This window comes from Thunnus albacares, chromosome 8 (genome assembly GCF_914725855.1).
Source record: "Thunnus albacares chromosome 8, fThuAlb1.1, whole genome shotgun sequence".
In the NCBI taxonomy this organism is placed as follows: domain Eukaryota; kingdom Metazoa; phylum Chordata; class Actinopteri; order Scombriformes; family Scombridae; genus Thunnus; species Thunnus albacares.
This window is the reverse complement of record NC_058113.1, coordinates 21374800-21398304: the sequence shown is the minus strand read 5'-3', so window position 1 is coordinate 21398304 and position 23505 is coordinate 21374800. Positions and strand designations below refer to the sequence as shown.

The 23505-nt window shown below is 39.0% G+C and overlaps 2 protein-coding genes and 1 long non-coding RNA gene across 7 annotated transcripts in view; 1 reads left to right on the top strand and 2 right to left on the bottom strand.

Annotated features, from left to right (window-relative positions):
* Window positions 1–33: 33 nt before the first annotated feature.
* On the bottom strand, window positions 34–12225 carry pex5 (peroxisomal biogenesis factor 5). 3 transcript variants are annotated; one of them, XM_044360099.1, is made up of 17 exons: window positions 12010–12225; window positions 8289–8445; window positions 8130–8168; window positions 7837–7954; window positions 7563–7709; window positions 7272–7356; window positions 6683–6773; window positions 6202–6324; window positions 5031–5144; window positions 4571–4654; window positions 4096–4215; window positions 3718–3861; window positions 3497–3567; window positions 2734–2955; window positions 2384–2549; window positions 2139–2296; window positions 34–1303 (listed from the first exon to the last, which is right to left on the bottom strand). In XM_044360099.1, exons 2-17 carry the CDS (start codon window positions 8400–8402, stop codon window positions 1057–1059), a joined length of 2043 nt encoding a protein of 680 aa, XP_044216034.1. In that variant the 5' UTR covers window positions 8403–8445; window positions 12010–12225; the 3' UTR covers window positions 34–1056. The 3 variants fall into 3 exon arrangements, with proteins under 3 accessions (XP_044216034.1, XP_044216035.1, XP_044216036.1); XM_044360100.1 differs by lacking the exon at window positions 5031–5144 and having other exon boundaries at window positions 12010–12224; XM_044360101.1 differs by lacking the exons at window positions 5031–5144; window positions 6202–6324 and having other exon boundaries at window positions 12010–12224.
* Window positions 12226–12378: 153 nt separating this feature from the next.
* LOC122988092 lies at window positions 12379–14551 on the top strand. Its single transcript, XR_006404704.1, has 4 exons — window positions 12379–12453; window positions 13815–13855; window positions 13959–14025; window positions 14118–14551. It is a non-coding gene; the product is annotated as an uncharacterized LOC122988092 (long non-coding RNA).
* Window positions 14365–23505, bottom strand: part of clstn3 (calsyntenin 3) — a 29149-nt gene continuing 20008 nt past the window's right edge. For all 3 annotated transcript variants that reach the window (XM_044360081.1, XM_044360082.1, XM_044360083.1), the window contains 5 exons: window positions 23182–23343; window positions 22314–22459; window positions 21930–22065; window positions 16566–16750; window positions 14365–16461 (listed from right to left, as the gene is read on the bottom strand). In XM_044360081.1, coding sequence (XP_044216016.1) covers window positions 16312–16461; window positions 16566–16750; window positions 21930–22065; window positions 22314–22459; window positions 23182–23343 — 779 coding nt within the window. In that variant the 3' untranslated portion in view covers window positions 14365–16311. The remainder of the gene's footprint in view (window positions 16462–16565; window positions 16751–21929; window positions 22066–22313; window positions 22460–23181; window positions 23344–23505) is intronic.

The window sequence follows — 23505 nt, the reverse complement described above, 5'->3', positions numbered from 1 at the left end:
GCTCATCGAGTCTGTAAAAAACAACAACAAATGTTTGGAATCAAAGCTTTATTGCTGAATATTATATTAAACATTGCAGTCAGGATATAACTAGCCTGAAAACAATTATAGTGCAACAATTATGTTACAATACACAATATGGCATATAGCATTATTTTACAATGAAGCAAATCGTTTTACAAGAGCGATATGAAAAAGAGCAAGAGGAGTCCAGATATTTCTCAATGATATTACAATTATATGATCTTATCCTCCGATGTACGATTAATGTCCCCAACCCACCCCAACACACACATAGTGTACACACACCTCATCATAACAGTAACAGTCCCGCTGGTTGTCAGTTCATTATCCAGGCTGATAATTGATTACCAAAAAATTAAATAAGGTATAAAAAAAACAAAACAAAACAAAACAAAAAGCCGCTGTAGCACTTCTGACTAGTGTATGTACTCTGGAACGGACTAATCCTTCTCTCTGGAGCACTTTTGATAAAAAGCAGTACTCTTCTCAATATCACAGCAATATTGTACCTTAAAATCTACATAACCGTAGTGAGTTTACAGTTCAACTTATAACCTGTTTTTAAGAGAAGCTGTGAGAGCGCTGAGTGTCATAACAAAAACTGTCACAACCATTGCTGGTTACTGAATACAGAATGGATTCAGTCATTTTCATTATTTACTTTCTTCATGAATTTCAGATGAATAATTTTGATATTTCATTAAACTCAGTTCTCCAGATCAACAGAGCGGGAGGAAATGTGAAGACTGTCAAACATGTACGATACAGTGACATGACTGTATTACTGCTGGCTGCTACTTTCCAGGTAGAGACTAATACTGCAATATTTGATAAAAGTCATTGAAGAGCACATGGGCACGAGATGTCTCTAGGATGGTGGATAATTCACAGTGTCTTCCTCCTCCATTTCTTTCTAACCGTTACTTGTTACCATGTCCCGGTTCTTTGCATCCTCCACTTCATTCAGTCACCCAGACATTTACCTCCCAGCAAGCCACATTCACACTCAATAAGCCCTCCCCTGGCTGGTCTTCATTCCGGCCCACCCTCAACCTCTCTCTGGCAGAAGTGAGCCAGCAACGTGTCCAAGTCCCGGCGGTCAGCAGCAGCGTACAGAGAGCTCTCTCCCATCATGCTGAGAGCCATGCGCAGGGTGGACCAGATGTTGTCAGACATCACGGTGGCTGCGGCAACTCCAGGCCCCCTCGCAGCTCTCGCTCCATCCCCGGCGGCCTGGCGCTGTAGGGACAGAGCTTCAAGGAAGTGCTCCACTGCCTCTCTGTGGATAGAACATTTAATTTTAGCAAGATTAACAGTGATTACATTAAAACAAGTTGCAATTTTCTGATATTAATCAAATTAAGATAATACAGCTTTTTCTAAATACTTTGACTGCACCAGAACAATAATTGGAGCATATGTGTGTATGTGAAATAAGACATTCTGATAAAAAAAATATAAGAAACACCTCTCTGTATATGGTCGTACAATTCTAACTACAGCCTGAAAAATGACCAAAAAGTTAAATTAACACCTCTCTAAAACAGTTTCAACTAAAACTGAACATTATAGTCTTCATGAAGGTATGATTTAATGCAGGGCTGTTTTTATTAGGCTGCTTTATCCTTAGCTAGTTGTGCCTCATAAACAGCAGCTGAGTGTATTTTACAGAACTACTGTTGCCATCTAGTGGAAGAAAAAACAAGTGTACTGCACAGGGGTTTGTTAGGTTCTAATAATATCCCAGATACACAATCAGATTAAAAGTAACTCAAGTACACAGAAAATGTTGTGTTTGAATTTTAAACAAACAATACACATTATAGTGATTCTGTTAACTGAAAAGTAAGACAAGGAAAGTTGTTAAATGTAGAACAGAGAGCTTTGGTTTCCTTAAGACAACGTGCTAAAGCCTTACATAAAACAGCCCTGGATCACAATAACTACATCTTTACATCAAGTGATCAAACCTCAAGTCTATGACAAATTGCAATAGGGCCACTTGTGTGTTAATTTCCAACACTTCACACAAATACTAGTACTGGCTCATGTTTGGCACAACCTTCTCTTGAACCTTTTTTTGTTAATTTGCTGGGCTCCACAGTAATTCTGACCTGTGTGCTCCTAAGTTAACGCAGCTGATTCCCAAGTTGTAGCGACTGCGGACGAAACCTGGCTGCAGTTCCAGAGCTCTCCTGTAGGCGGCCACTGCCTCCTCTGAGCGGCTTCCATTCGCCAGCGTGGCGCCCAACTTATTCCACAGCAGGTAGTCCTGAGGGAGACAGAAGTAAAAAGCTCAGAAACAGACAGAGGATGTGGTGTGAACGAAGTAAGACTCGGTGTTGGTGTTAACACTAACCTGTGGTGTGACGGAGAGAGCGGCGGTGAAACAGTCCACCGCCTTGTCGTACTCTCCGCTGAGGTTGAAGAGAACTCCCAGACCACACTGCAGCTGAGGGTCCACCTGGGCGGGGTCGGAGTTTGCTGCACGCAGGAACAGGGTCTGGACGTCAGTAAACAAAGATCTGTGTAGGGAACCCAGAAAGAAAGAGACAAGTGGAGAAAGAATCAGATCAAGATGCAATTTATTACCAGCATTTTACTGGATGCTGGATGTGTGATTTCTGTTTTAAAGCTGAAATTGTTCTGCATCTCATATAAGTATAGAACTGAACATAAACAATACAAGCAAGTCAGAGTGATACTCACTCAGGCAGCAGAGACCCGAACCTCTCTCTCTCCTTCTCCCTTTCTCTGGCACCCTCCTTTTGGCGTTCATGTTCATTCTGCTCCCACACAGAGCGGTATTTTGGATTGTGTTTTAGCCAATCACAAAGAGTCTCACAGGCCTGCCTGTGCAGCGATTCGTTGGTGAAACTGACAGCCAACGCCATCAGCGCAGTCAGGTTGTCATTCTTCAGCTCTATGCATCTGATGGAAGAAGAGAATGGAAAGACAAAAAGAGTCAGAGAAGAAATTACTTTGTCTTTATCCAGAGACAAGCTTGTAGTTGAGTTAATGGTGGATTAATGTCATATCGTACAACAAAAGTTTCAGAAATGTAGCCATAGTTACAGGAGTCAACTGGCAAGAGTGGTAACTACAGACATAAAGCTGAGCTGGAAGATGGTTTTTATTGTCAAGTACTTACATTTTTTTTTGCTTTTCGCATAATGTGAATTTAGTTGACATTTACTCTAAATGGGGAGCAGAAAAGCAGCTTGAGCCTATGACCACTGAGCTCCTTACTGAGCCATGAACAAGTGAATCTTTAGTGTCATGCTCCATAAACCATATTTTATATCATTCACAATTTCTAAAACACTTTCTACTCAGAAACAGGCATTCATTGCAGACACCTCTGCCACCTGTTTCTAATTATTGCTAAATATACTGTTTTAATTTATCTGTTTTGCACTTAACGTGACGGTTTACAGTATTTTTATAGTATTTTGCAATTCTAATTTCTGACCTTCGGAGGGCGCTGATGGCAGCGAATTCCTGCTCGTTTTCTGCCTGGCAAGTTCCCAGATACTGCCAAGCCTGCAGTTTAAAGGAAATAAATTTACACACAGACACACGATAATCATTATGACTGCTTTCTGTGGGGAAAAAATACAAGTAAATTACAAGTAAGAGATATATTTATTAATATGAGAGTGATCAAAGAATTAAACACTGAAAGATTCTCACCAGTTGGTTCTCTGGTTCTCTCTGTACAGCACTTTCAAAGAACCGAACTGCGCCCGGTATGTCCCCGGCCTCCATCCTCTTTACTCCCTCTGACAAAGGGTCCGGGTGGGACATGTAAGGGTTGTCCTCTTCAAACTGGTACCCCTGGGACAAACACAAGGATAAAGGGAGGATGCTCAAAGTGTTGCTATGTGTCTTCTCCTTACAGAGCACTGTGCAGACGCAGGGACTGAATCATGAGCATGAAATGCAGTAACACATGTAATGCGCTATTATCGATCAATGATATTTCTATGTCTTAAAATGCTGAAATCCTTCCAACATGAAAACAAATAGTGTTTCTTAGCAGATGCCTGTTCTGAGCAGGCTGACAGCTACCTTGTCATAAGAAGTGCTGAGTAGCTGATCGAAGTCAGACAGCCAGGGATGGCTCTCTGCATCCCTCTTAGCCATCTCCTCCCACTCCTGCTGCAGCTTCTCCCAGAAATCCACATCGCTCTGATAAAATGACACAGATACACACCATTACTTCACAGCGTCTCCTCACGTCATACATCATCCTGCACCATAGACAGTATTGACCTTTTCCGAAGGAGGAGTGAGTGTGTACTGATGGTGTTTTTGAGCACAACTGAGAAAAGAAAAAAACTCTTTTGACTCGAACAAGATTAAGTTACTTAAAAACCTTGATGCTAATTGTTGAGGCAGAGGAATTCTCTGTTTATTTCATTACCCACTGACATTTTTAAAATCTCAACCCTCCAGGTCACAATCTGCTTTTATCCTTATGTTATTACTTCATCCAATTAATGCGGTTCAGCTTTGAAGTTTGAGTTCCAATTGATTGCCTCACCTCCACTGCAGCTTTGGCTTGTTGGAAATCCGGTCCTGATGTGGTGAACTGGTCGACCCAGGCTTCAGCCGACTCCTCCGACACCTGAATAAGAGGCGAGCAATGACAGCGGTTGACTGTACTCTGCGTGTGCTGGCAAAGGAAATAATTATTTGAGCTGAGGATGGGGGACATTAAAACAGGAAAAATATAGAGGAAAGTGAATGGAAAGGAGGAAAAGATGAAAGAAGAAACAACACAGAAAAAGCAAATTTTCTCCTACTCTTCCTTATTTTCCTTACCTATTAACTCAACTAATTTTACCTTAATCACAGAGAAAATGCACTCTGCTGAGCGTATCTTACTTTTGTTTATGTGTAAAACAAAACACTAAGTATAACACTGGTGGCAAAACTCTAATATATTAATACCTGAAGCTAAATAAAGAAACCTATCGCTGCCACGACCACAGAGGTCCTACCTGCCTGACGACCTTGGCCCACTGCTCTGCCTGTTTAGCTTTAGTTTTCTCAATCTTCTGATTCTTCTCTGCCGGTTCCAAGGGAAGACTCCCTCCCCCTGTCTCTGTCAGGAACTAAGGCGGGAGGCGAGGAGGGGTGGCGAAGGGGAATGGGACAATGTTTTGAGGAGGTGGTGGGCAGTTGGTGAAGGGTTTATTTGGTGTAGGAGTATATTTAGGTGGTAGGAGGATTGATGGATGGTGGTTGTTAATTGAGGGAATGGCAAGTCGAGAGTTCGAAAGCAGGTCAAGAATGGAAAAGTACAGGTAAAAGTTAGAGGGCCATGGTTATGAACAGATATCCATCATAATAAACAAGACTAAGCTACACATGCAAAGTATAGGATGAAAGCCCTTTTCAGCCAGTAAAAGAAGCAAACAATAGATGAATAGTTAGGTATACTATGATGATTAAAATACTCACAGTAAGACAAAATTATGAAAGAGTGAATCAAAATGTTGAATTACAAAATCAAAATTAGATAAAATTATGAAATAATAAGTCAAAAGTTTGCACAATAAAATTTTTTTCTGACTTATTACCTCATATTTTGACATACTATCTCATAATGTCTCACCATGAATATCTTTATTTTCCTCATGTCTTCACTATTTATGTCCATTTTTTTCTTTTCCTGGTGGAAAAGGGCTTCCGTAGTGTTGTGATTTTATGGGGGAAACTAGTTTAAGTCCTAAATCTGACTTCAGCCTTTTTTCTGCCTGAACTGAATGAAGTCAAAGGAAGTGAAGTGAGGTAAGAACTTGCAACGCCAGCAAAAAATAAATAAATAAATAAATCAAGAACTGAGGGGAAAACTGAGTCAAGATGAGAATACTGATAGCATATACATAAAACACTAAATGTATGAGAAGACATGCTGATATTCATAAGAGCCCTCTCTTTGTTGAACAGTTTCCATCTGCAATGCTACAATGCAGCCTTGAGATTCATATTACAGCGAGAGTAGTGGCTGCTTTTGGTTACATTTGTGGAAAATGTTACACTGCATCAGATACTAGGGTGATGAGTCACAAGGCATACGTCTATACTGTGCAGAAAAGAACCAATATGTTTCCCAAATGTATTCCCAGTTGCAAACCACCCCCGTCCTCGGTGGGCAGCGAGTCGTACCTGGTTGAGGTTGGAGGCCCAGTTCTGAGCCTCCTCGGCCTGAGCTTTATCTGTGAGCTGTTTGTCTGTTCTGCTCTCCACTGTGACACTGCCCTCGCCAATTTGCCTAATGAACCGCAGGAACTACACAACAACGAAAGGATAAAAAAAACAAAAAAAAAACAAACAAAAAAAAAACACGACAACAAAACAGCATTTACCATCACTAACTGGTCATGTTTATACTAATACACTGCAAGTTTCTTTCCAAAAAACTTAAAAGTCCATCTGACATCAATCTGAGACAATAAACTTAAAAAACAACAGTAAAACTGAGTCAGCTACATTACCAGAGCACAAAGCTCCCGCAAAACTACTCAACAACAACAACAACAATAAAAGAGTGGAGAAAGAGTATGATGACAGATATGTGAAAAGAAACAACACGTGGTATATAAAAGGGATCCGACGGCTGTCAGGTGGACGTGAAGTCGCTGCTTACCTCTGTGTTCTGTAACTTGGGGTCTTCGACCTTTGAGACGAGCTCATTGGCTGTCTCCCTCAGCTCCTCTGCTGGTTGATACTCTTTTGTCCTGTCAGATTAACAACTAAAAATTATCAATATTATACTGTAAGGAGTTGTAAACATCAAAAGAAACAGGTTTACTCTGCATATGCAGGCTGGAAAACATCAGTTCATGCTGAATGTTGTACTTTGCCTTGTTGGACAAGTGAGTACTATAGAGGTCAATGCACTATGTTGATGATTAGACATTTGTAAGGCCAAAACATCAGCTGTGCTATACGTTAGCTTTCACTTCCTGTTCGGATTCTTCATTGACTTTTTAGCTAAACATCACTACACAAGACTAGACAAGGTTAAAAATAAAATAGAAATATCCACTCAACGAGAACATTATCAAGGTATCCATTTTGTCTTTTTGTCCTCCTTTTCTCTTGTGTTGCCTTCTTCATTTAAGCCCAAATATTTACTCCTTATGCTCCACATTTATTGCAGTGCGCCTGAAGTAGTCATTTATGTAAGCAACTTTTCATCCAGATACAAACACTTTTCATTCCCTTGTCCTCACCACTCATTCTCCTTGTCTCCCAAGTCTCCCAGCCACAACTTCTCCTCCGACTGCTCCAGATACTCCTCCGCCCAGCGACCAGGATCTGGATCAGTGAAAAAAAACAAAGACAATGTGAAAAGAAATATTACATACTATGCAAAAATAAAATCATTTTCCCCAGAAGCGTTTGCTCTTATGCCACAGTGAAATGTATGACATAACAGTGTTGACTAAGCTAAGTGTGTGTTTACAGAGTGAAACACAGAAACAGGAGAGTAAGAAAGAGCGATTATAACAAACTAAAGCTACCTGCAGCCTCAGCGATAAACTCCCTCGTCCAATCAGCATCTGCAGCATCACCAAGAGCGATGAGTCCCGGCGTGGAGGCAGAGTCAGGACCCGAGACGAACTCTGCCGCCCAGTCACCAGAGAGAGCCAACGCTGCCACATCTGGAGCTATGACATGGAAATAAATGTTGCATGAAAATGCTGAAAAAAGTGATGTGGTCAAACCTACGTCATACACAAACCACAAAAAAAGAATAAATGAACTGCATGAAAAAAATAAAATAATGAAATGTACCCCTCTGTGGAGCCTGTCTGTAGCTCTGCTGGTCGATCTGCTGCATTTCCTCCAACAGCTGACCCATGTCAAATGTGTGTGGGGGTCGTGGGGGCGCCTGAAGGAACTCATTCACCAGCTGGAGCCAAAAAATAAACAAGGTTTTTACAGCTAACAGTGGTTGAATCAAACTTTTAGAGATTACATTCAGAAAATGCAAACAATATTTGGCAGACATAAACACCTGACATTGCTTTATTCATCAAATAGTGAGGAGGTTTTATTAAAATGTATAGAGTATATTGTCAACAGACCTCTTCCTCAGTTGCAATTTCAATGGGAGACGGGGCGATCTGAGAAAAAATGAGAGTAAAAATTTGCAATTTCAATGATAATACTGAAACTGTACGACATTATTTGGCTGACATTATGCAGCTATTTCATTTACGAGTGGACATGTACATATTACTCACTGTAGGTGTTGAGCGGTGCCGCCATGCCCCCCCTTCCTTGGTCATGTGACTGGTCAACTTCATGAGGGGATTGGCTCCCCCACATTCTGCCTCTACCAACTCCCGCATCGCCATGGCAACACAAGGACAAGGCAACCCCAATCAGACCACCTGAGAACTGAGAAGAGAATGAATAGATGCATTACTCTTTTTTTGTTGTTGTTGTTGTTGTGGAAAACTGCAAAAAAATTCATTCTGAGAGTTAATGGTGTCATGTTTATTTGGCATCAGACCGTCGTTTGTAGTCACATAGAAAAACGGCACCGGATCACTCAACTGAGAGATGAATTCAAGAATATTACCCAAAAGCAAACTGCTTAGTGTTAGATTTAATGCCAAAATGAAAATGACAACATTTCAGTCTCCCACAACATATAATTCAAAAACCAAACAAGCATGAATGCACAAACGAAGAAAACAAAAAACATTCTGTGTTTTTTAAATTAATTAAAGATTGAGAATCCCAAACATGATGCAAGACTGTACATTAGTTTGTTTTGAAGGGTTTTTAAAACACATCTGTCTCTTGTTCCTTTGGAGACCACTTGTAAGTTAACAAAATCATCTACCAAATGCAGGTTATCTAATGTAATGGAACATTTCCTTCTAATTTGGGATTTTTGTAATTTAGGCACCGATAAAATGTCAGTATACTCACATATTCAAGCAGATAATCTTCAGTATTGTCGTCAAAAAATCTTATGAAACACTTTCTGTATCAGTAAATCTCTTATAAATATGTTTTCATGTTTCTGATCTCTCTAACGGCTGACAGACCCACCAAGGTGAAGTCGTGAGGGTGCCCACACTGCACTGACAGTCTCATGTCACATAACCAAATTCAAGCTCCATCTGCTGTTTTCCGTGTCATTTCCTGGCTTAGGTTGAACCATGAATAATGAGGATGCGACGGCCCGGCAGGCACAAGCATTCACTGCATATTTCGCTCAGCTTGTCAAGTAAGAGAAGTAAGTTTTTGCTTTTCACTGATGCCTTTAATAGCAACAAAAAGACAAGATTTAAAGCTACATCACCATAATTATGATGATAACCAAAATCAGCATCATGTAGGGCTGAGTATTGAACTTCAATACCTTTTCGGTAACAGCTAAAATGCGTCTGTGGCAACTGATATCAAAAGCTGTTATCGAATGTCTGATCATCTTGTTTCCTTCATTATTTATTTATTTTTATTTACTTTTAAGAAGTATGGCTTCTTTTTATTAAATTAAGAATGGGTGTTGTAGACATTGTTTATATTTTAAAGCAAGGCTGCAATGAATGATTATTTCCATTATCAATTAATCTGTCTATTATTTTCTTGATAAAATGATTAGCTGTTTGGTCTTTAAAATGTCAGAAAATGATCAAAAAAATGTCAATCAACATTTCCCAAAGCCCGAGCTGACGTTCCTGAATGTCTTTTTTTGTCCCGACCAACAGTCCACAAACCAAAGATATTCAGTTTACTATCTTAGAAGTCTAAAGACACAAGGAAATATTCACATTTAAGAAGTTATAACCAGATAATTTTTGTAGCTTTTCTTTAAAAAAATGACTCAAAACAATTAATGGATTATGAAAATAGTTGGCCATTACTTTTCTGTTGACTAACTAATCAATTAATTGACTAATTGTTGCAGCTCTATTTTAAATATTATTGTATGTATTGAAATTCTAGTATTGAAAAACAACAACACAACCATACTGTAATATAATATCACAGATAAATACTACACAGTAAATATTGATATCAGGTCGAACGTCATTTTTTAAGTGATGATCACTCACCCGATAGTCCAAAATCAAAACAGCAAAAACAGAAAGTCCTTATGACAATTACTGACTGTTTTAGTCACTTAATGCAGCTCTAAACCCTGAAAATAATTAAATGTGGTCCAGGAGGCAAACCTGCTGCTCATCTCACTGACCTATATCCACAGCCCAATGATGAACAGCTGACAAACTGTTATACACGCTGGCCTACTCAACTTCTCTAACCCCCCGGGAGAGATACGTAACAGTTATAATTTCCATAATGAACTGTCAGGAATAGAAATTTAATTCCCCATCTACTCCACTCTACTCTATTCTACTATAGCAATGTTCACTTAAAATCACTACAGAAAGTATCATTCTTGAGAGTCCATCCACGTGGACGATCCATTGATTACACAGTATAGGCTATAATTTTAAGGATATTGCGTTGCTAATGATTCAGACAGCTGCTGTATGATGATTAGGGTCAAAGTAAGAGGATTAGACAAAGATATTAATACTCACACTATCGCACATAGGCCGCAGTGACACCTGTTTACTTTACATACCACAAACTCATTGGCTGACTGAAAGTTGTGCAAATAAAAGGAGTAAGTGTGTTTTTTTCTACTGGCCTACACATTCTACATAAATGTCGTAGTGCAGTGGTTCTCAAACTTTTTCACATAAAGGACCCCTAAACTGGCACAAATTAGACCACGGACCCCCATCTGATAAGATTTTTGATTCTAGAGGTTTAATTACAGAAAGTGTATGAAACCTATGACCAAAATATTCACACATTCTGTCATTGTGTTACTTATAGATGGAATTATAGTGAAAATAAACGATTCCCCTTTTTGCTAGGGACCCCTGGAGCTCCCTTAAGGGCCCCTGGGGGTCCTGGGACCGCAATTTGAGAACCACTGAATTAAAGGATAGGTTCACAATTTTTTTAAGTCTGTCTTAAAACAACAGTCAGGTGTCCATATGAGCACTGAAAGAGGTCTTCCTCGCTGTAATCATTCCTCCTGTTCACACTGGCTATTAAAAGATCCCCATTAATGTAAGTGATGGCGGACAAAATCCACAGTGTGTCCACACAGTCATTAACTTCATCTGCTTATATGAGTCTTCAGCAGTCTGAGTTAGTCATATCAAGTGGATATCTGCCACATTTACAGTCTTTTTAGCATCAAATTCCCTCTTTGTGTGACAGTGTTTCCCTGTTGATCTGCAGTGGAAGAATAGTAACAAAAAGAGGGATTTTGGCACTAAAAACGCTGTAATGTTGACAGATATCTACTTGATTTGACTCATCTGGACTGAAGCTTCATATCAGCTCCAGGTTAACTTTAAAATACATTTTTTCACAGAAGGAGGCTTCTGGATTTTGACCCCCATTACCCATTATGAGGGGATCACCTGATGGCCAGTATGAACAGGGGGTATTATTATAGCAAGAAAGACCTATTTCAGTATTTACTTGGCCACCTGACTATTGTTTTAAGACACACTTGAAAAACTGTGAACACCTCCTTTAAATACAAAGGACAAATATTCAGATGTGGTCGTCTGACAGATTTTTTTTTTTTTTTAATGCCAAACTACTGTCATGTGTCAAACCAGTAAACTGACTGGGTGACAGTGAATGAACACTGATAGCAATGTTTTGCTCCAATGCTAATTCTGGCTTCACTCTGCAACAATAGCTCGGTAAACGTGACTAGCTACGTGAATTTCCTCTCATGCAGCCAACATGCTTCCCGTCAAATATCGAGTCAAAAAAGGGGGGGAAGATTTCGGACATGAACGAGCCTTTTGGCGTACAACAATAGCGAGTGTAGCTGTCGTTAGCTGACGGTACTAGCTGGCTCCAGTAGGGCCAGTAGCAGACGGTAACTTAGCATGATGTTCATCTCACCGCCGACAGCTGCTGCTGTAGCCGACCCGACAGTCCCTCCTCTCCGGTCTGTTTCCGTATGATTTTATAACCGTTTTACGACAAAAGTTGCCGCATCCAGGCTGTTAACTCCCGCGGTAACCGTCTGAAACACGCCGTTGTGTGTTTTTAGCGCTTCTCTTTTTATTTACGTTCCTCCTCCATGACCCACAAAACCCCTTGCCTGGTCGTTTGGGGAGTCTCTCTCCTCTCCTGACGTTACGCCGTTACGTTTCGTATTCTCAGAACGGTCTTACGTAAAAAGACGCCAGGCATGAAAAATACAGGACGGAGTCTGGATCCAACCAAAGTTCAAAGGCTTTACGTAAAAAAAAAATATTGCGCAGGAGATCAAAGTCCAGCAAATCGCAGGTTGGAGAGCAGTTGTCAGGTGCAAAAACACAAGTGGCAGTCATATGATAAAATGTAAGATTGTGTACTTTATATATAATAATAATAATAATACAATGTTTGTGTTTAGTCCTAGTTTGTAACTCTTATTACATTTGACACCTGTATCTGGATATTAGGCAAGACAAGTTTATTTGTATAGCACATTTCAACAACAAGGCAAACAAAGAGAGGCCATACATTTTATATTTAAAAAAAGACATTTAAATACAATTCAAAATAATAAAGATTAATTAAAGATTAATTAAATTAAAATATAATAAAACAGGAGAATAAAAGCTACAGTGTAGTGCAAGATAAGAATAAACAAACAAGTTTTATTTATTAAAAGACAGCAACAAACAGAAAAGTCTTCAGCCTTGTTTTAAAAGAACTGAGAGTTGCAGCAAGCCTTGTGTTTTCTCAGGGTTTATTTAAGATATGTGGTGTATAATAACTGAATGCTGCTTCTCCATGTTTAGTTTGTTTTCAGGTTTACATAAAATCTGAGAAACCTGGTTATTCATCTCCCTGTTTACATGATTCTAACAGTGTCCAGGTTTCTGATTGTCTGTATCCAGATGTGCCCTGATTCCTCAACCTGTCAGCCTCACATTTCTCTGCCAACAGAGATTGTTCAGAAACCTGGATAATGTCTTTACATGCCACAGTATCCTGGTTTATACTGGAGTACTACAGACAGCATATCCAGGTTTTTGAAACCAGGATAAGGTGTTTAAATTATATTTATAAACACATAAGCAGGATATTCCAAAAACCTGATCCTAACCTGAATACTGGTGCACATGTTAACACACTCTATTGTTTGTATATATTTGCTTACATGATAATGGTCACATTCATTCATCTCCATTTAACATTACACTGTCCAGTACACTGTGATGCAAGGTTGGGTTACCAACCAGCCAAAGCAGGCAACTGCTCCAGGATCCCAGACACCCAGGGGGCCTCAAAAGTCTTCCAAAGTCCCAAAGTCACCGCATATCAGTTGTTTTTTGGTAATTACATTAACTGCAAATTAATCAGGGAATTTGCACCACTAAAGCACAATATTAACTCAGGCGGGTCCTGCAGTCATAGCTAATTTTGACGCTCTTTCTTGAGGGGCTCTGTGTGAAAATATGGTTTGGGGAGCTGTATTATTTTAGTTCATCCTGTGCTCACATGGCAAACACATTCCTAAATTAAGTTGTTTTCATAAAACTAGTTTATCCCTGAGTGTCTGAGAATATTATATAGCATATATGGTGTTTTCACTGCTCTTGACAACTTAAAAGTTGAGTGCTTTCTCTCTTTTTACAAAGAAACAACAATTTCATAAGCACTTAAGTCTTACTTTACTTCATAGTCCTGTAACCTTATTGCATTTTTGTCAGGTGGAATATGAAACTGAGTACTGTGGCACTTCATTTTATTGGTAAATATACTGAACATTAACATTTTTGTTATTATTTCATTACCACTTACATAATTGTAAACATTATTGAACAACGTTGCCTATTCTTCTTCTTCATTCTCAGGGTAATTTTAGTTCCTATACCTGCTGTTGTATGATGGACTGTTGTGAGTGTATCTGGGAAGTTTGATGTAAGCCTCAAGCAAGTAAAACTGGTATGTTTCACTGTCTTGCTATGTTGATTTAAGATTATTCATATTGAAACTGTTTCCTGCTTTTCCAGGGTGGCTTGACTACACTACACCTCAAGAATTTAAAGGCAGGTCACAATTGTTTTTCTTCTGTATGTAACTGATCATATGGTTACTCATGTAAGACTCAAATATTGTGTTATTATATTATACAGTTTAACATATGTGATTAATCTGGGTTAGTTTTTTCCCATGTGATCTCAACTCACAGTGCTACATGATCCTTCCCAAGCATTTAATTGTGAGAGCCCTACTCTAAAAGGAAAAGTTTCTCATGGAGACGTCATATAGTGTTTTTATTATGAATTTTGTAATGTTTTCTGACAGTTCTCAATAACAATTAGTCAGCATAATCCATGTCATCATTGTATCAATAATTACAGGTAATGTTCCGATAGTAACATAGTAATAATATAAGTTATTAATCAATGCAATGTTTATTCCTTCTTAACATCACACTCAAAAACGACAGGCTTTATTTACTGACAGGTTTAGCACTGCACATTGAAAGGCTACACAGACAGACAGCAAGAGACACAGAGGGAGAGTGAGGGAGAGGTGAAGGAAGGAGGAAGGGAGGCAGGGGTGGAGGAGAAGCACACAGTTGTACATTCATTGAACCAAAGATATCGGATGGAGCGGGAGGAAAATAAGAAATTTTTTGTTTTTTAAAAAAAAGGTTTAGTTTTTGAAATGTGAAAATATTACCCGGAAGTGTGAAAGATGACATGAGTGAAAGATAGACATGTCTAGGTATCACAACAATGTGCCCTCCTTTTTCTGTGATTCAGATATTGACAAATTCTTAAATTACAACAATATTACACACAAAGTAAGAGACACTCATCAAGCCAGGGATTATCATCCTTATCACTACTACTATTATTATCATCATACTGTTTTCTGATGCTGTAAAGGTGATCACTCAAATGGGAGGGAAAAAAAAGTAAATGATAATTAGCTCCCTCTCAAAGTGTGCAGTAAAAGAGAAAGAGTGGCTGCAATAATAATAGTAATAATAATATCATAATATTCATCATTGTATGTACAGAAAATTCATTACAATCAATACAATCAAAACTGCCCAAGCTGAGCTGACATTCTGGAAACAGCAGGGGTAGCGTTATGGTGTGTGTGTGTGTTTTTGTGTGTATGCATGTGTCGTGTTGCAGTTACTGTTAAGAGCGGTGTGCAGTGAGTGAAACAGTGCAGTGAGAGTCATTTGGAGACATTCCAGCGGTCACTGTGAGAGGGGGTCAGAGGTCAGGTTACACCAGTTTTACTGTAGACACTTTGTTATTTGGTGGCACAAGCTGCATCTTTGCAAAGATCAAAGACTCCAGTTTGAACCAGAACCACAATGATGTAGCATGGGCTCAACACCTAGAGGCTCTTACTCTGTTTCCTTAGAGTATTGCTGACGTACCGATTTGCGTTAAATTGAGGTTTATGGTTGATAGTCTAGAACTCTTATCATTAATCACAGATAAAATATATTCGAGAGCTGAAGCGCTAAACTAGTCACAATACCAAAAGAAAAATGTCTGCCAGCATGTGTGTTTTTAATTTTTTTTTTTTTTAAATAAATTAGAGAGTGACCGTAATGTTTGACCTCACTGTCTTCACTGTGTGGATTAAAAGTGGTTGAGGAATGTGTCGAGAGAGGATGTGAAGGAGGGAGAAAAGAGCTTGTGCACAGACTTCTTGAGTCAGTCTAAGAAGGGAGTGTGGAGACACGTCGAGATCGAGGCTTGTGTCTTTGCCTACAGATCTGTTCAAGGCCAGTATGTTGAAGATTGTTCCAGTTTTCATTTTGCATTCAATAACAAAAGATAGAATACAATCTGTTTTTTTTTTGTTTTTTTTAAACAAAGCAGTCTCATTCAACCAGTATTACAATATACAGACACATTACCATCTTGTGATTTAGAACTGGTGCACCACATACAATTTTGGTGGGGTTTGCTCAGGCGGTTTAATTACATTAACTGTATACATTGTGCCATTGAACATTTAAGTGGAGAACAACTGCCCGTTGTTGGCTATAGGTCACATATGGCGTTGAGTGTCAAGAGTATTACAGTGAATGTGTTGTGCGTCATGTTTGTAAGCATACATTCCTTATACTAGTGGTGTCAGCAGTCGTTGATAATAAAAGTGTTGGAGTGTGTGACTGGTGAGCCGGTTTGTGGTTTCCATGAGAACTGGTGCAGAGATACATGTGGCTCAGTAGCGACGGGCGTTGCCGTCTCTCCCCTCCTTCTTGATGATGATTCGCTGGTCGTCACTCGCGTCGTCAGGTGACTCTGCTACCTCCTCATCCTCCTCCCCCTCTCCCTCCGTGTCAGCAGAGATGCCCATACGAGACTCATAGGACTGTGGGAAAGCAAGGGTGCGTGGATGAAAACCAGAGCTAAACAGGTGTGATGATTTTTTAAGATAACATGAATCAACATCATTTCAGGGGATTTGGTTTTTACCTCCATTGGGTTGACGATAATGGTGAGGGCAGAATCGTCCCATTGGCTGCTACCCTCCTTCGCCCCACCCCTGGCACCCTCCCCGCGGCGATGGATGGAGCGAATTCGGAAAACGCCAAGGATCACCATAACAACCAGGAAACCCACACACACCATTATGATGACGGTGGCTGCTCCTGGGACCACTGTCGAAAAAACACAGAGAGATGATTGTATGTAATAAAATACAGCAGATTTACAGGAGTTATGAAGGTCTGGTCATTTCTATTATTGTCAACAATACATGGAAAGGCTAAAACTGACAATGACACATTCCTGTTCGCCCCAAACCCGAACTGATAAAGTTAGCACTGCTGAATATCAGATCCCTCTCGAGTAAGAGTTTTTATATTAATGATTTTATCTCTCAACATGGTCTTAGGTTTTTTTTTATTTCCTTTCCTCAACTGCCTCTGCTATATTATTAGAATCCAAATTATAGTTTCCTGTACTCATGTGGACCAGATAAAAGAGGAGGAGGAGTTGCCAGTATCTTCTCTAATAACTTCACTTGCTCCAAGTGTTGTTTTGGAGACTTTTTAAGCTTTGAATGCTTTGGTTATTAAAGCTCAGCAGTCTATACTAACTGTGACTATCTATCGACCCCCTAAGCACAACACCAACTTTTTATCTGAGTTTTCTGATTTTATGTCGATCGTTCTTACCAGTTGTGATAGGATTATTTCACTTGGAGATTTTAACTTTCATATCAATGACACTGCTGATTCAAAGGTGGTGGAATTTTTAGATGTTCTGGCCTGTTTTGGTCTTGTGCAACATGTAAAGAGGAACACCCACAACCATGGGAATACATTAGACTTGGTCATTACAAGGGATATTGAAATAGATATCTCCGACATGGCTGATGTTTCTGTTTCTTATCATTTCTGTGCTTTTTTAATGCCACTATGTCTGCATCAAAACAGTGTAATGAGCAAATCCTTGATGACAACTAGGACTAGCTTTTAGATATAATGAATGCTTTTCCTCCATCCAATGCTTGCTCAGTTTATGATCTTGTGCATGGTTTTAATAATAGATATAGGTCTTCTTTTGACACTGTCGCTTCTCCCAGAATTAAAAAAGACAAGTAGCCCATAAATTACCTTGGAAAACTGCTATTTGTCAGCTAAAAAGAAATTGCCGCAGGGCTGAGAGACAGTGAGAGAAAAGCAAACGCAACCCCAGAGTCCTCTTCTCCGCCATCAACACTCTTTGAACCCATCTGTGGCTTTCAGTTTAAATGATCAAGCCTCGCTTCTTAAATGTCAGGAATTTGCATCATTTTTTAAAGAACAAATCGACACCATTAGATCCAGTATTAAAAATACAGATACATCAACTCTGGGATCTACAGGTGGTTGAGCCTCCACCTATGACATCCTTTAGTATTGCAGATGCTAAAGGATGATGAAATTGGTGTCACTATCAACAAAATGAAGTCATCCAAATATGCACTAGACCCTGTTCCTGCCAAACTGTGTAAATCCAGCTTCCAGTGCCTCTCTCATGAAACAACAAGAATAATCAGCATGTCTCCACAATTACGTGCTTTCCCTTCTGCTTTTAAAACAGCTTTGGTAAAACCTCTGCTTAAGAAGCCTGATCTGGACATTAAAGACCTTGCTAATTACTGGCCTATCTCAAATCTTCCTTTTCTTAGTAAATTTGACCAACTAAATAATTGTCTGAATACTAATACTTTATATATTTCAGTACATATAAAAACAATAAAAGCACAGAAAAGTTACAGTATACATCAACAGATTATACAACAAACGGGCCAAAGACATCAACATAAGGGGCAACATCAATTAAAAGAAAATGCATGCATTCACACTGCTCTACGTCAGTCAAAAGAGATTTAAATTGATTAGAAGGGATTAGCTTGTCTAATTTTACAAGCTTCTACAGACTGTTCCACTTGTGTGGAGTAGTATTTAAAAGCCAGTTTCCGAGTCTCATGACTAACAAGATTTTCGAGGACCACATAGTCTTGAGACCTAGTGCAGGGTGAAAATGATCTATAGTTAAGAAGACATGTGAGATACTCAGGAAGTTTGCCAAGAAGTGCTTTGTAAAAAAAATAGATTGCAGTGCCTTTCTCTTCTCACTGCCAACGACTGCCACCCAACTTTCTCATAAAGTACAACGATGTGCTCTAAAGCCATCCCCAGTTATGAACCTGAGGGCAGAATGATAGACTGCATCAAGAGGTTTAAGAGTAGAGGCAGGAGAGTTCATATAAATTACATTGCCATAGTCCATAACGGATAAAAAGGTTGACTGAACAATTTGCTTTCTACAATTCTGGGTAATACATTCCTTATTACTATAAAAGAATGCCAGTTTTGCTTTTAAGGACTTAGTCAGTTCATTAATATGTGTTTTGAAGCACAGTTTGTCATCAAGCCAGAAACCAAGGTAAGAGGATACTCTTTCCATTGGTGTCCCATTAAGAGTAATAATATTCACTTCAGTCAATTTTCTAGAAAGCAGCATGCATTGTTTTATCCGAGATGAACAGTAATTTAAGATCAGTTACATTTGCTGTACAACACAGAAATCAAAATGCAAATTTTGAACCGACTGGGCAACAGAGTACATTGTTGTGCAGAGAATAGCGTCATCTGCAGATGAATTGTACTGTTTCTTACTTTTTCACCTAATTCATTTATAAAAACTTGTGAATAAAAGTGGTCCTAGAACAGAACCCCGTGGCACAGCTTTGTTAACACTCATAAAGCTGGACTGATAGCTATCAGCCACAACAGCTTGTGTTCTACCAAAGATCATTTGCAAAACAACTATATGACTTTTCATTAAATATTGGATAAATTCCAGTCCGGTTATTGGACAAACCACAGCACTAAAACTGCTTTATTAAAGGTAGTAAATAACCTGAGAATTTCAACTGATTCAAACAATGTGACTGTCCTCTTTTTGATAGATTTGAGAGCTGCATTTGATACAATCGATCATGGCATTTTAATCAATCGACTTAAGAAATGGGTTTGTCTCTCTGGCGCAGTGCTTCACTGATTTCTCTTGTACGTGTCAGAAAGAAAAAAATTTTGTTAGTTTAGGTGACTTTGTGTTACAGACATTTAACATTGAATAAGGTGTTCTTCAGGGAAGCATTCTAGGTCCTATTTGTTTTTCTTTATATATGCTCCGTCTGGACAATATAATAAGTCACCATAATGTCAAATAACACTGTTACGCTGATGATACTCACCTATATCTCTGTGTTTCGCCAGACAACCCCAGTTCTTTAAATGCTCTTTTTACCTCTCTCACCACACCTACATCTCACTGATATTAACATTTGGATGAGTAAAACTTTTTTAAAAAGAAATTCTACTCTTAGGTTCAAAAGTAGAAAAGCAGAGACTACAGTTAGTGTTTGCAAGCCTGTCCAAGTAAATTAAAACACATGTTACAGATCTGGGAGTGATTTAGACCCTGATCTTAATTTTATAAGCCATTTTAACAAGGCCACAAAAACATCAGTTTTTCATCGAGGAACATTGCCAAAATTAGATCACTTTAAACTCAGAATGATGCTGAAATGCTGATACATGTTTTTGTTACAAGCCACTTAGATTATTGCAACTCTTTTTTTAGTGGTCTCCCTTTAGAATTGATTTTAAAGTCCTTTTACTTATCTACAAAGCCTCAGTGACAGCCTTTCATTTTATGTCCCAATAAGAAATCTCAGATCTTCCACTCCCGTTCTTTTAGAAGCTCCTAAAGTGTCCCACAAGAAATCTGGTGAGGTTGTTTTCTGTTTTTATGGCCCTAAACCGAGTGATGGCCTCCACTTGGATCTTAGAGCTGAAAACTCCCTTTGAATTTTTATAAAGAAATTAATGAAGCTTTCTGAGAGCAGAGAGAGTGTGTTCTTTATTTGTTTACATTCATTTAACATTCACAACCACTCTATGTTATGGTCTTATGTTACCTAAAACAGGAGAACATAACAACCATGAATGAATTTTATTATATTTGCAGGATGAAACAACAGTTTTGAATTGTGATTTTTATTTTTTTCAATAAATACGGGTCATATTTAATCTGGAACACTCTCTCTATATAAAAAAATACGTATCAGCTGCACAAATTTTTTTAAAGTTGAAATATGTCATTTTATATTCTGGGTCACTTTAGAAAAGAATAGTGTTTAGGGTGTTTTTACTGCTCTCAAATGTAAAAATGGTTTACCTGGACTGTATGTAAGGGTTAAAAATTATTGTCAGTGTAGCTAAAACGATACAGCTTATTGTACTGTGCCATAGAGCTCCATTCATTTTTGAAAAACTTTTAAAAACACATCAATGAACCATACTGTTGCATTGGGTGACATGTCCCATGATTACAATAAACATGGGAACTGTAGTTTATTTTGAGTCAATCTTACACCCTCCTGCTGCCATAAATACTTGCATGTATTAATCCACTTAAAATAGTTCCCAACAAATGCAGTATTTGCTCCTGTTTGAGTAAAGTTTACTAAAAACTAATGTGCCCAATTATTTATCCAAAAAATAAAACTATGTATGGTGACCCATTTGTAAGGACATACATCTTCAGTAGGAACAAAAGGGCCTGGAGCAGAGTGCCTCAGATATGGTAAGAAAGGAAGTAACTAATTTTTGAGAAATTATCCTCATTGTTTTTCATATCCAGCGTAGACAAACTCATGGATGCCTTTTTGACTTTTGCATTAAATTTAAGTAATGACCTGATCACTGAATTTGAGATAATTAAAAGCTCTGCTCAAAAGTTTGCTCACTCAGGAAAATGGCACTGAAATTCTGACATTTGCTGGGATGTTCAAGTGTGTGGGCACCATGATTCAACCTGATGATCCTATCATGTTGAAGTTTTTTCACAATTGAAACAGCAGAGGTGTAGGAGACACGCTGGCACACCATGCACTCAATGTTCTTCATACGACTGCAGCTTTACATCACCAGTAGGTCTTTGAGGTCCTCTGATCAGGGCTTGTTGGTTGTTCCTTGCACCAGATGTAAAACTAAAGGAGACTTTGTGCCTTTGAGGGTGAGCCCCCTAAATTTTAAAACTATGAAATCTGTGGACACCTTTAAGAGGCAGCTCAAGACCCACCTGTGTAGACTTGCCTTTGTTTAGTCTCATTTATTTTTATTTCTATTTTATTTATAACTTCTATTCATTACTCTCATACTCCACATTTCATGTATTGATTTTGTCTTTTATTGTAAAGCACTTTGTGAAGACTGTTCTAGAAATGTAATATGTAAATAAACAGGACAGGCAAAGCTGGTGGGAAGGAAATGTCACCTGAGTTGCGGTGAGGATTGGGTAAGGTGTGCCCACTCAACTCCCCAGAGTGGTGAGATGGATGGAGAAATTGCTGTTGGGAGGCAAGCAGGTGGGACGGGTGGTACAGGCTGTCAAGAGAGTGGAGGAAGTTCACCTGCATGGAGGAGAAACAGAGAAGAAAGACTTACATCACTGACTACATGACCACACAGTGTTGGTACCTCACAACAAATATATTTGCAACCCTCGTGGCTTTTTTCACAACTACAACCATCTACTACTCACTAGCTTTCATACACATCCTGTTCCCAAAGGTCAAGAATGAACTTTCATGCTCATATCTAAATGATTTTATCTTTTTGTCAGGACCACAGGTGTTATGTAAGTGATGTTTCTCCTCACCTCCAGGGTCAACTCATTGCTGGTGTATCTGCCATTCATCTCAGAGCAGGACAGGCGGAACCGCCTCTCGAAGCGGGCTGAGCCTTTAGCCAGCCGGTAGCGGACTGAGCGAAGGACGTCCTCGTACACAGAGATGGATTCAGCACCTGGAGGGAGCACAGAACAAAACGAAGACAGGGAGTCAATACTGACATGATACCTGTAGAAAGGAGGAGAAGGAGAGATAAGTAGTCTGTAGCCACTTACTGACAAAAAGTAAGAACCTTTTTCTTTTTAGGTCACTGGGAATCTATCATATTGAATTTGATTGAAAAAGAACTGAGTGCAGACTTTAAAGACCCTGAAAACCTATTTTCTCAATCAGCTATGGAGTCTCATATTGAACAAACACAAAACCTTCAGTCTTGGTTATTTCACATGAGAGATTTTCTGTATTTTGTCTTTGCTTCTCTCACAGTTTTCAAGTGGGCAGGTGATGTCACATATTTCTGTTAATCAGGATGCTCTAATCAGGATTTAGCAAAATTTGAATATAAATGTGGGTTTCTTTTCTACTGTTGCCAACAGTGTTGATCAGTTCTGTTTAAACCACACCCACACAGTCCTAAAAAAGCAGATTAGCTGAGCTTTTGACTGTTAAAACTCTTAATAAACAAGAAAAAACATAGAAAATGCTTCATGGGCTTTAAAAAAATGAGCCACAAAACCGACTATTTCATTGAGATTTTGGGACTATTTTTGCTATCTGTTTTATGTTTGTCTTTAACTCTTGACATTTTTTACACTATTTTTCATTCTATTGAGGCTTTCCTAGTTAAAAACAATGACAATTTTAAAAGGTGAAGAATGTCTTCATGCACAGCGGTACCTGTGATGGCAATATACGCAGTAGTATTGATGATTTCCAACCCCCTCTCTCGCACAACATCCATGTCGACTAGAAGCTCCTCCCTCTCTGGGTTTAGCTCCTCGCCCAGAGGTTGGACCTCACAGCCGTCCAAAGTGTGAGCCACAGCGTCGGACATTAGAGCTAAGAGCCGATAGAAAGGGCACAAGTCAAATTACAACATTATTAAGTCCATTTAAGAAACCAATTGGCCATAGATGGCCTCTTCTGGAATCACCTCATTTCCATTTAAGTCTGGGTTATGTCTGAATACATTTGAAAAATCAGTCCATCAATGAGCAGTCT

Bases quoted from the DNA above. Each gene is read 5' to 3' on its own strand.
- pex5 (XM_044360099.1), bottom strand. From the start codon at position 8,402: ATGGCGATGCGGGAGTTGGTAGAGGCAGAATGTGGGGGAGCCAATCCC. The intron at 2,550-2,733 runs GTGAGTATCACT...TTCCCTACACAG, and splicing joins TTCGGGTCTCTGCTGCCTGA to ATCTTTGTTTACTGACGTCC. The intron at 1,304-2,138 runs GTCAGAATTACT...TTCTATCCACAG, and splicing joins GTTAACTTAGGAGCACACAG to AGAGGCAGTGGAGCACTTCC.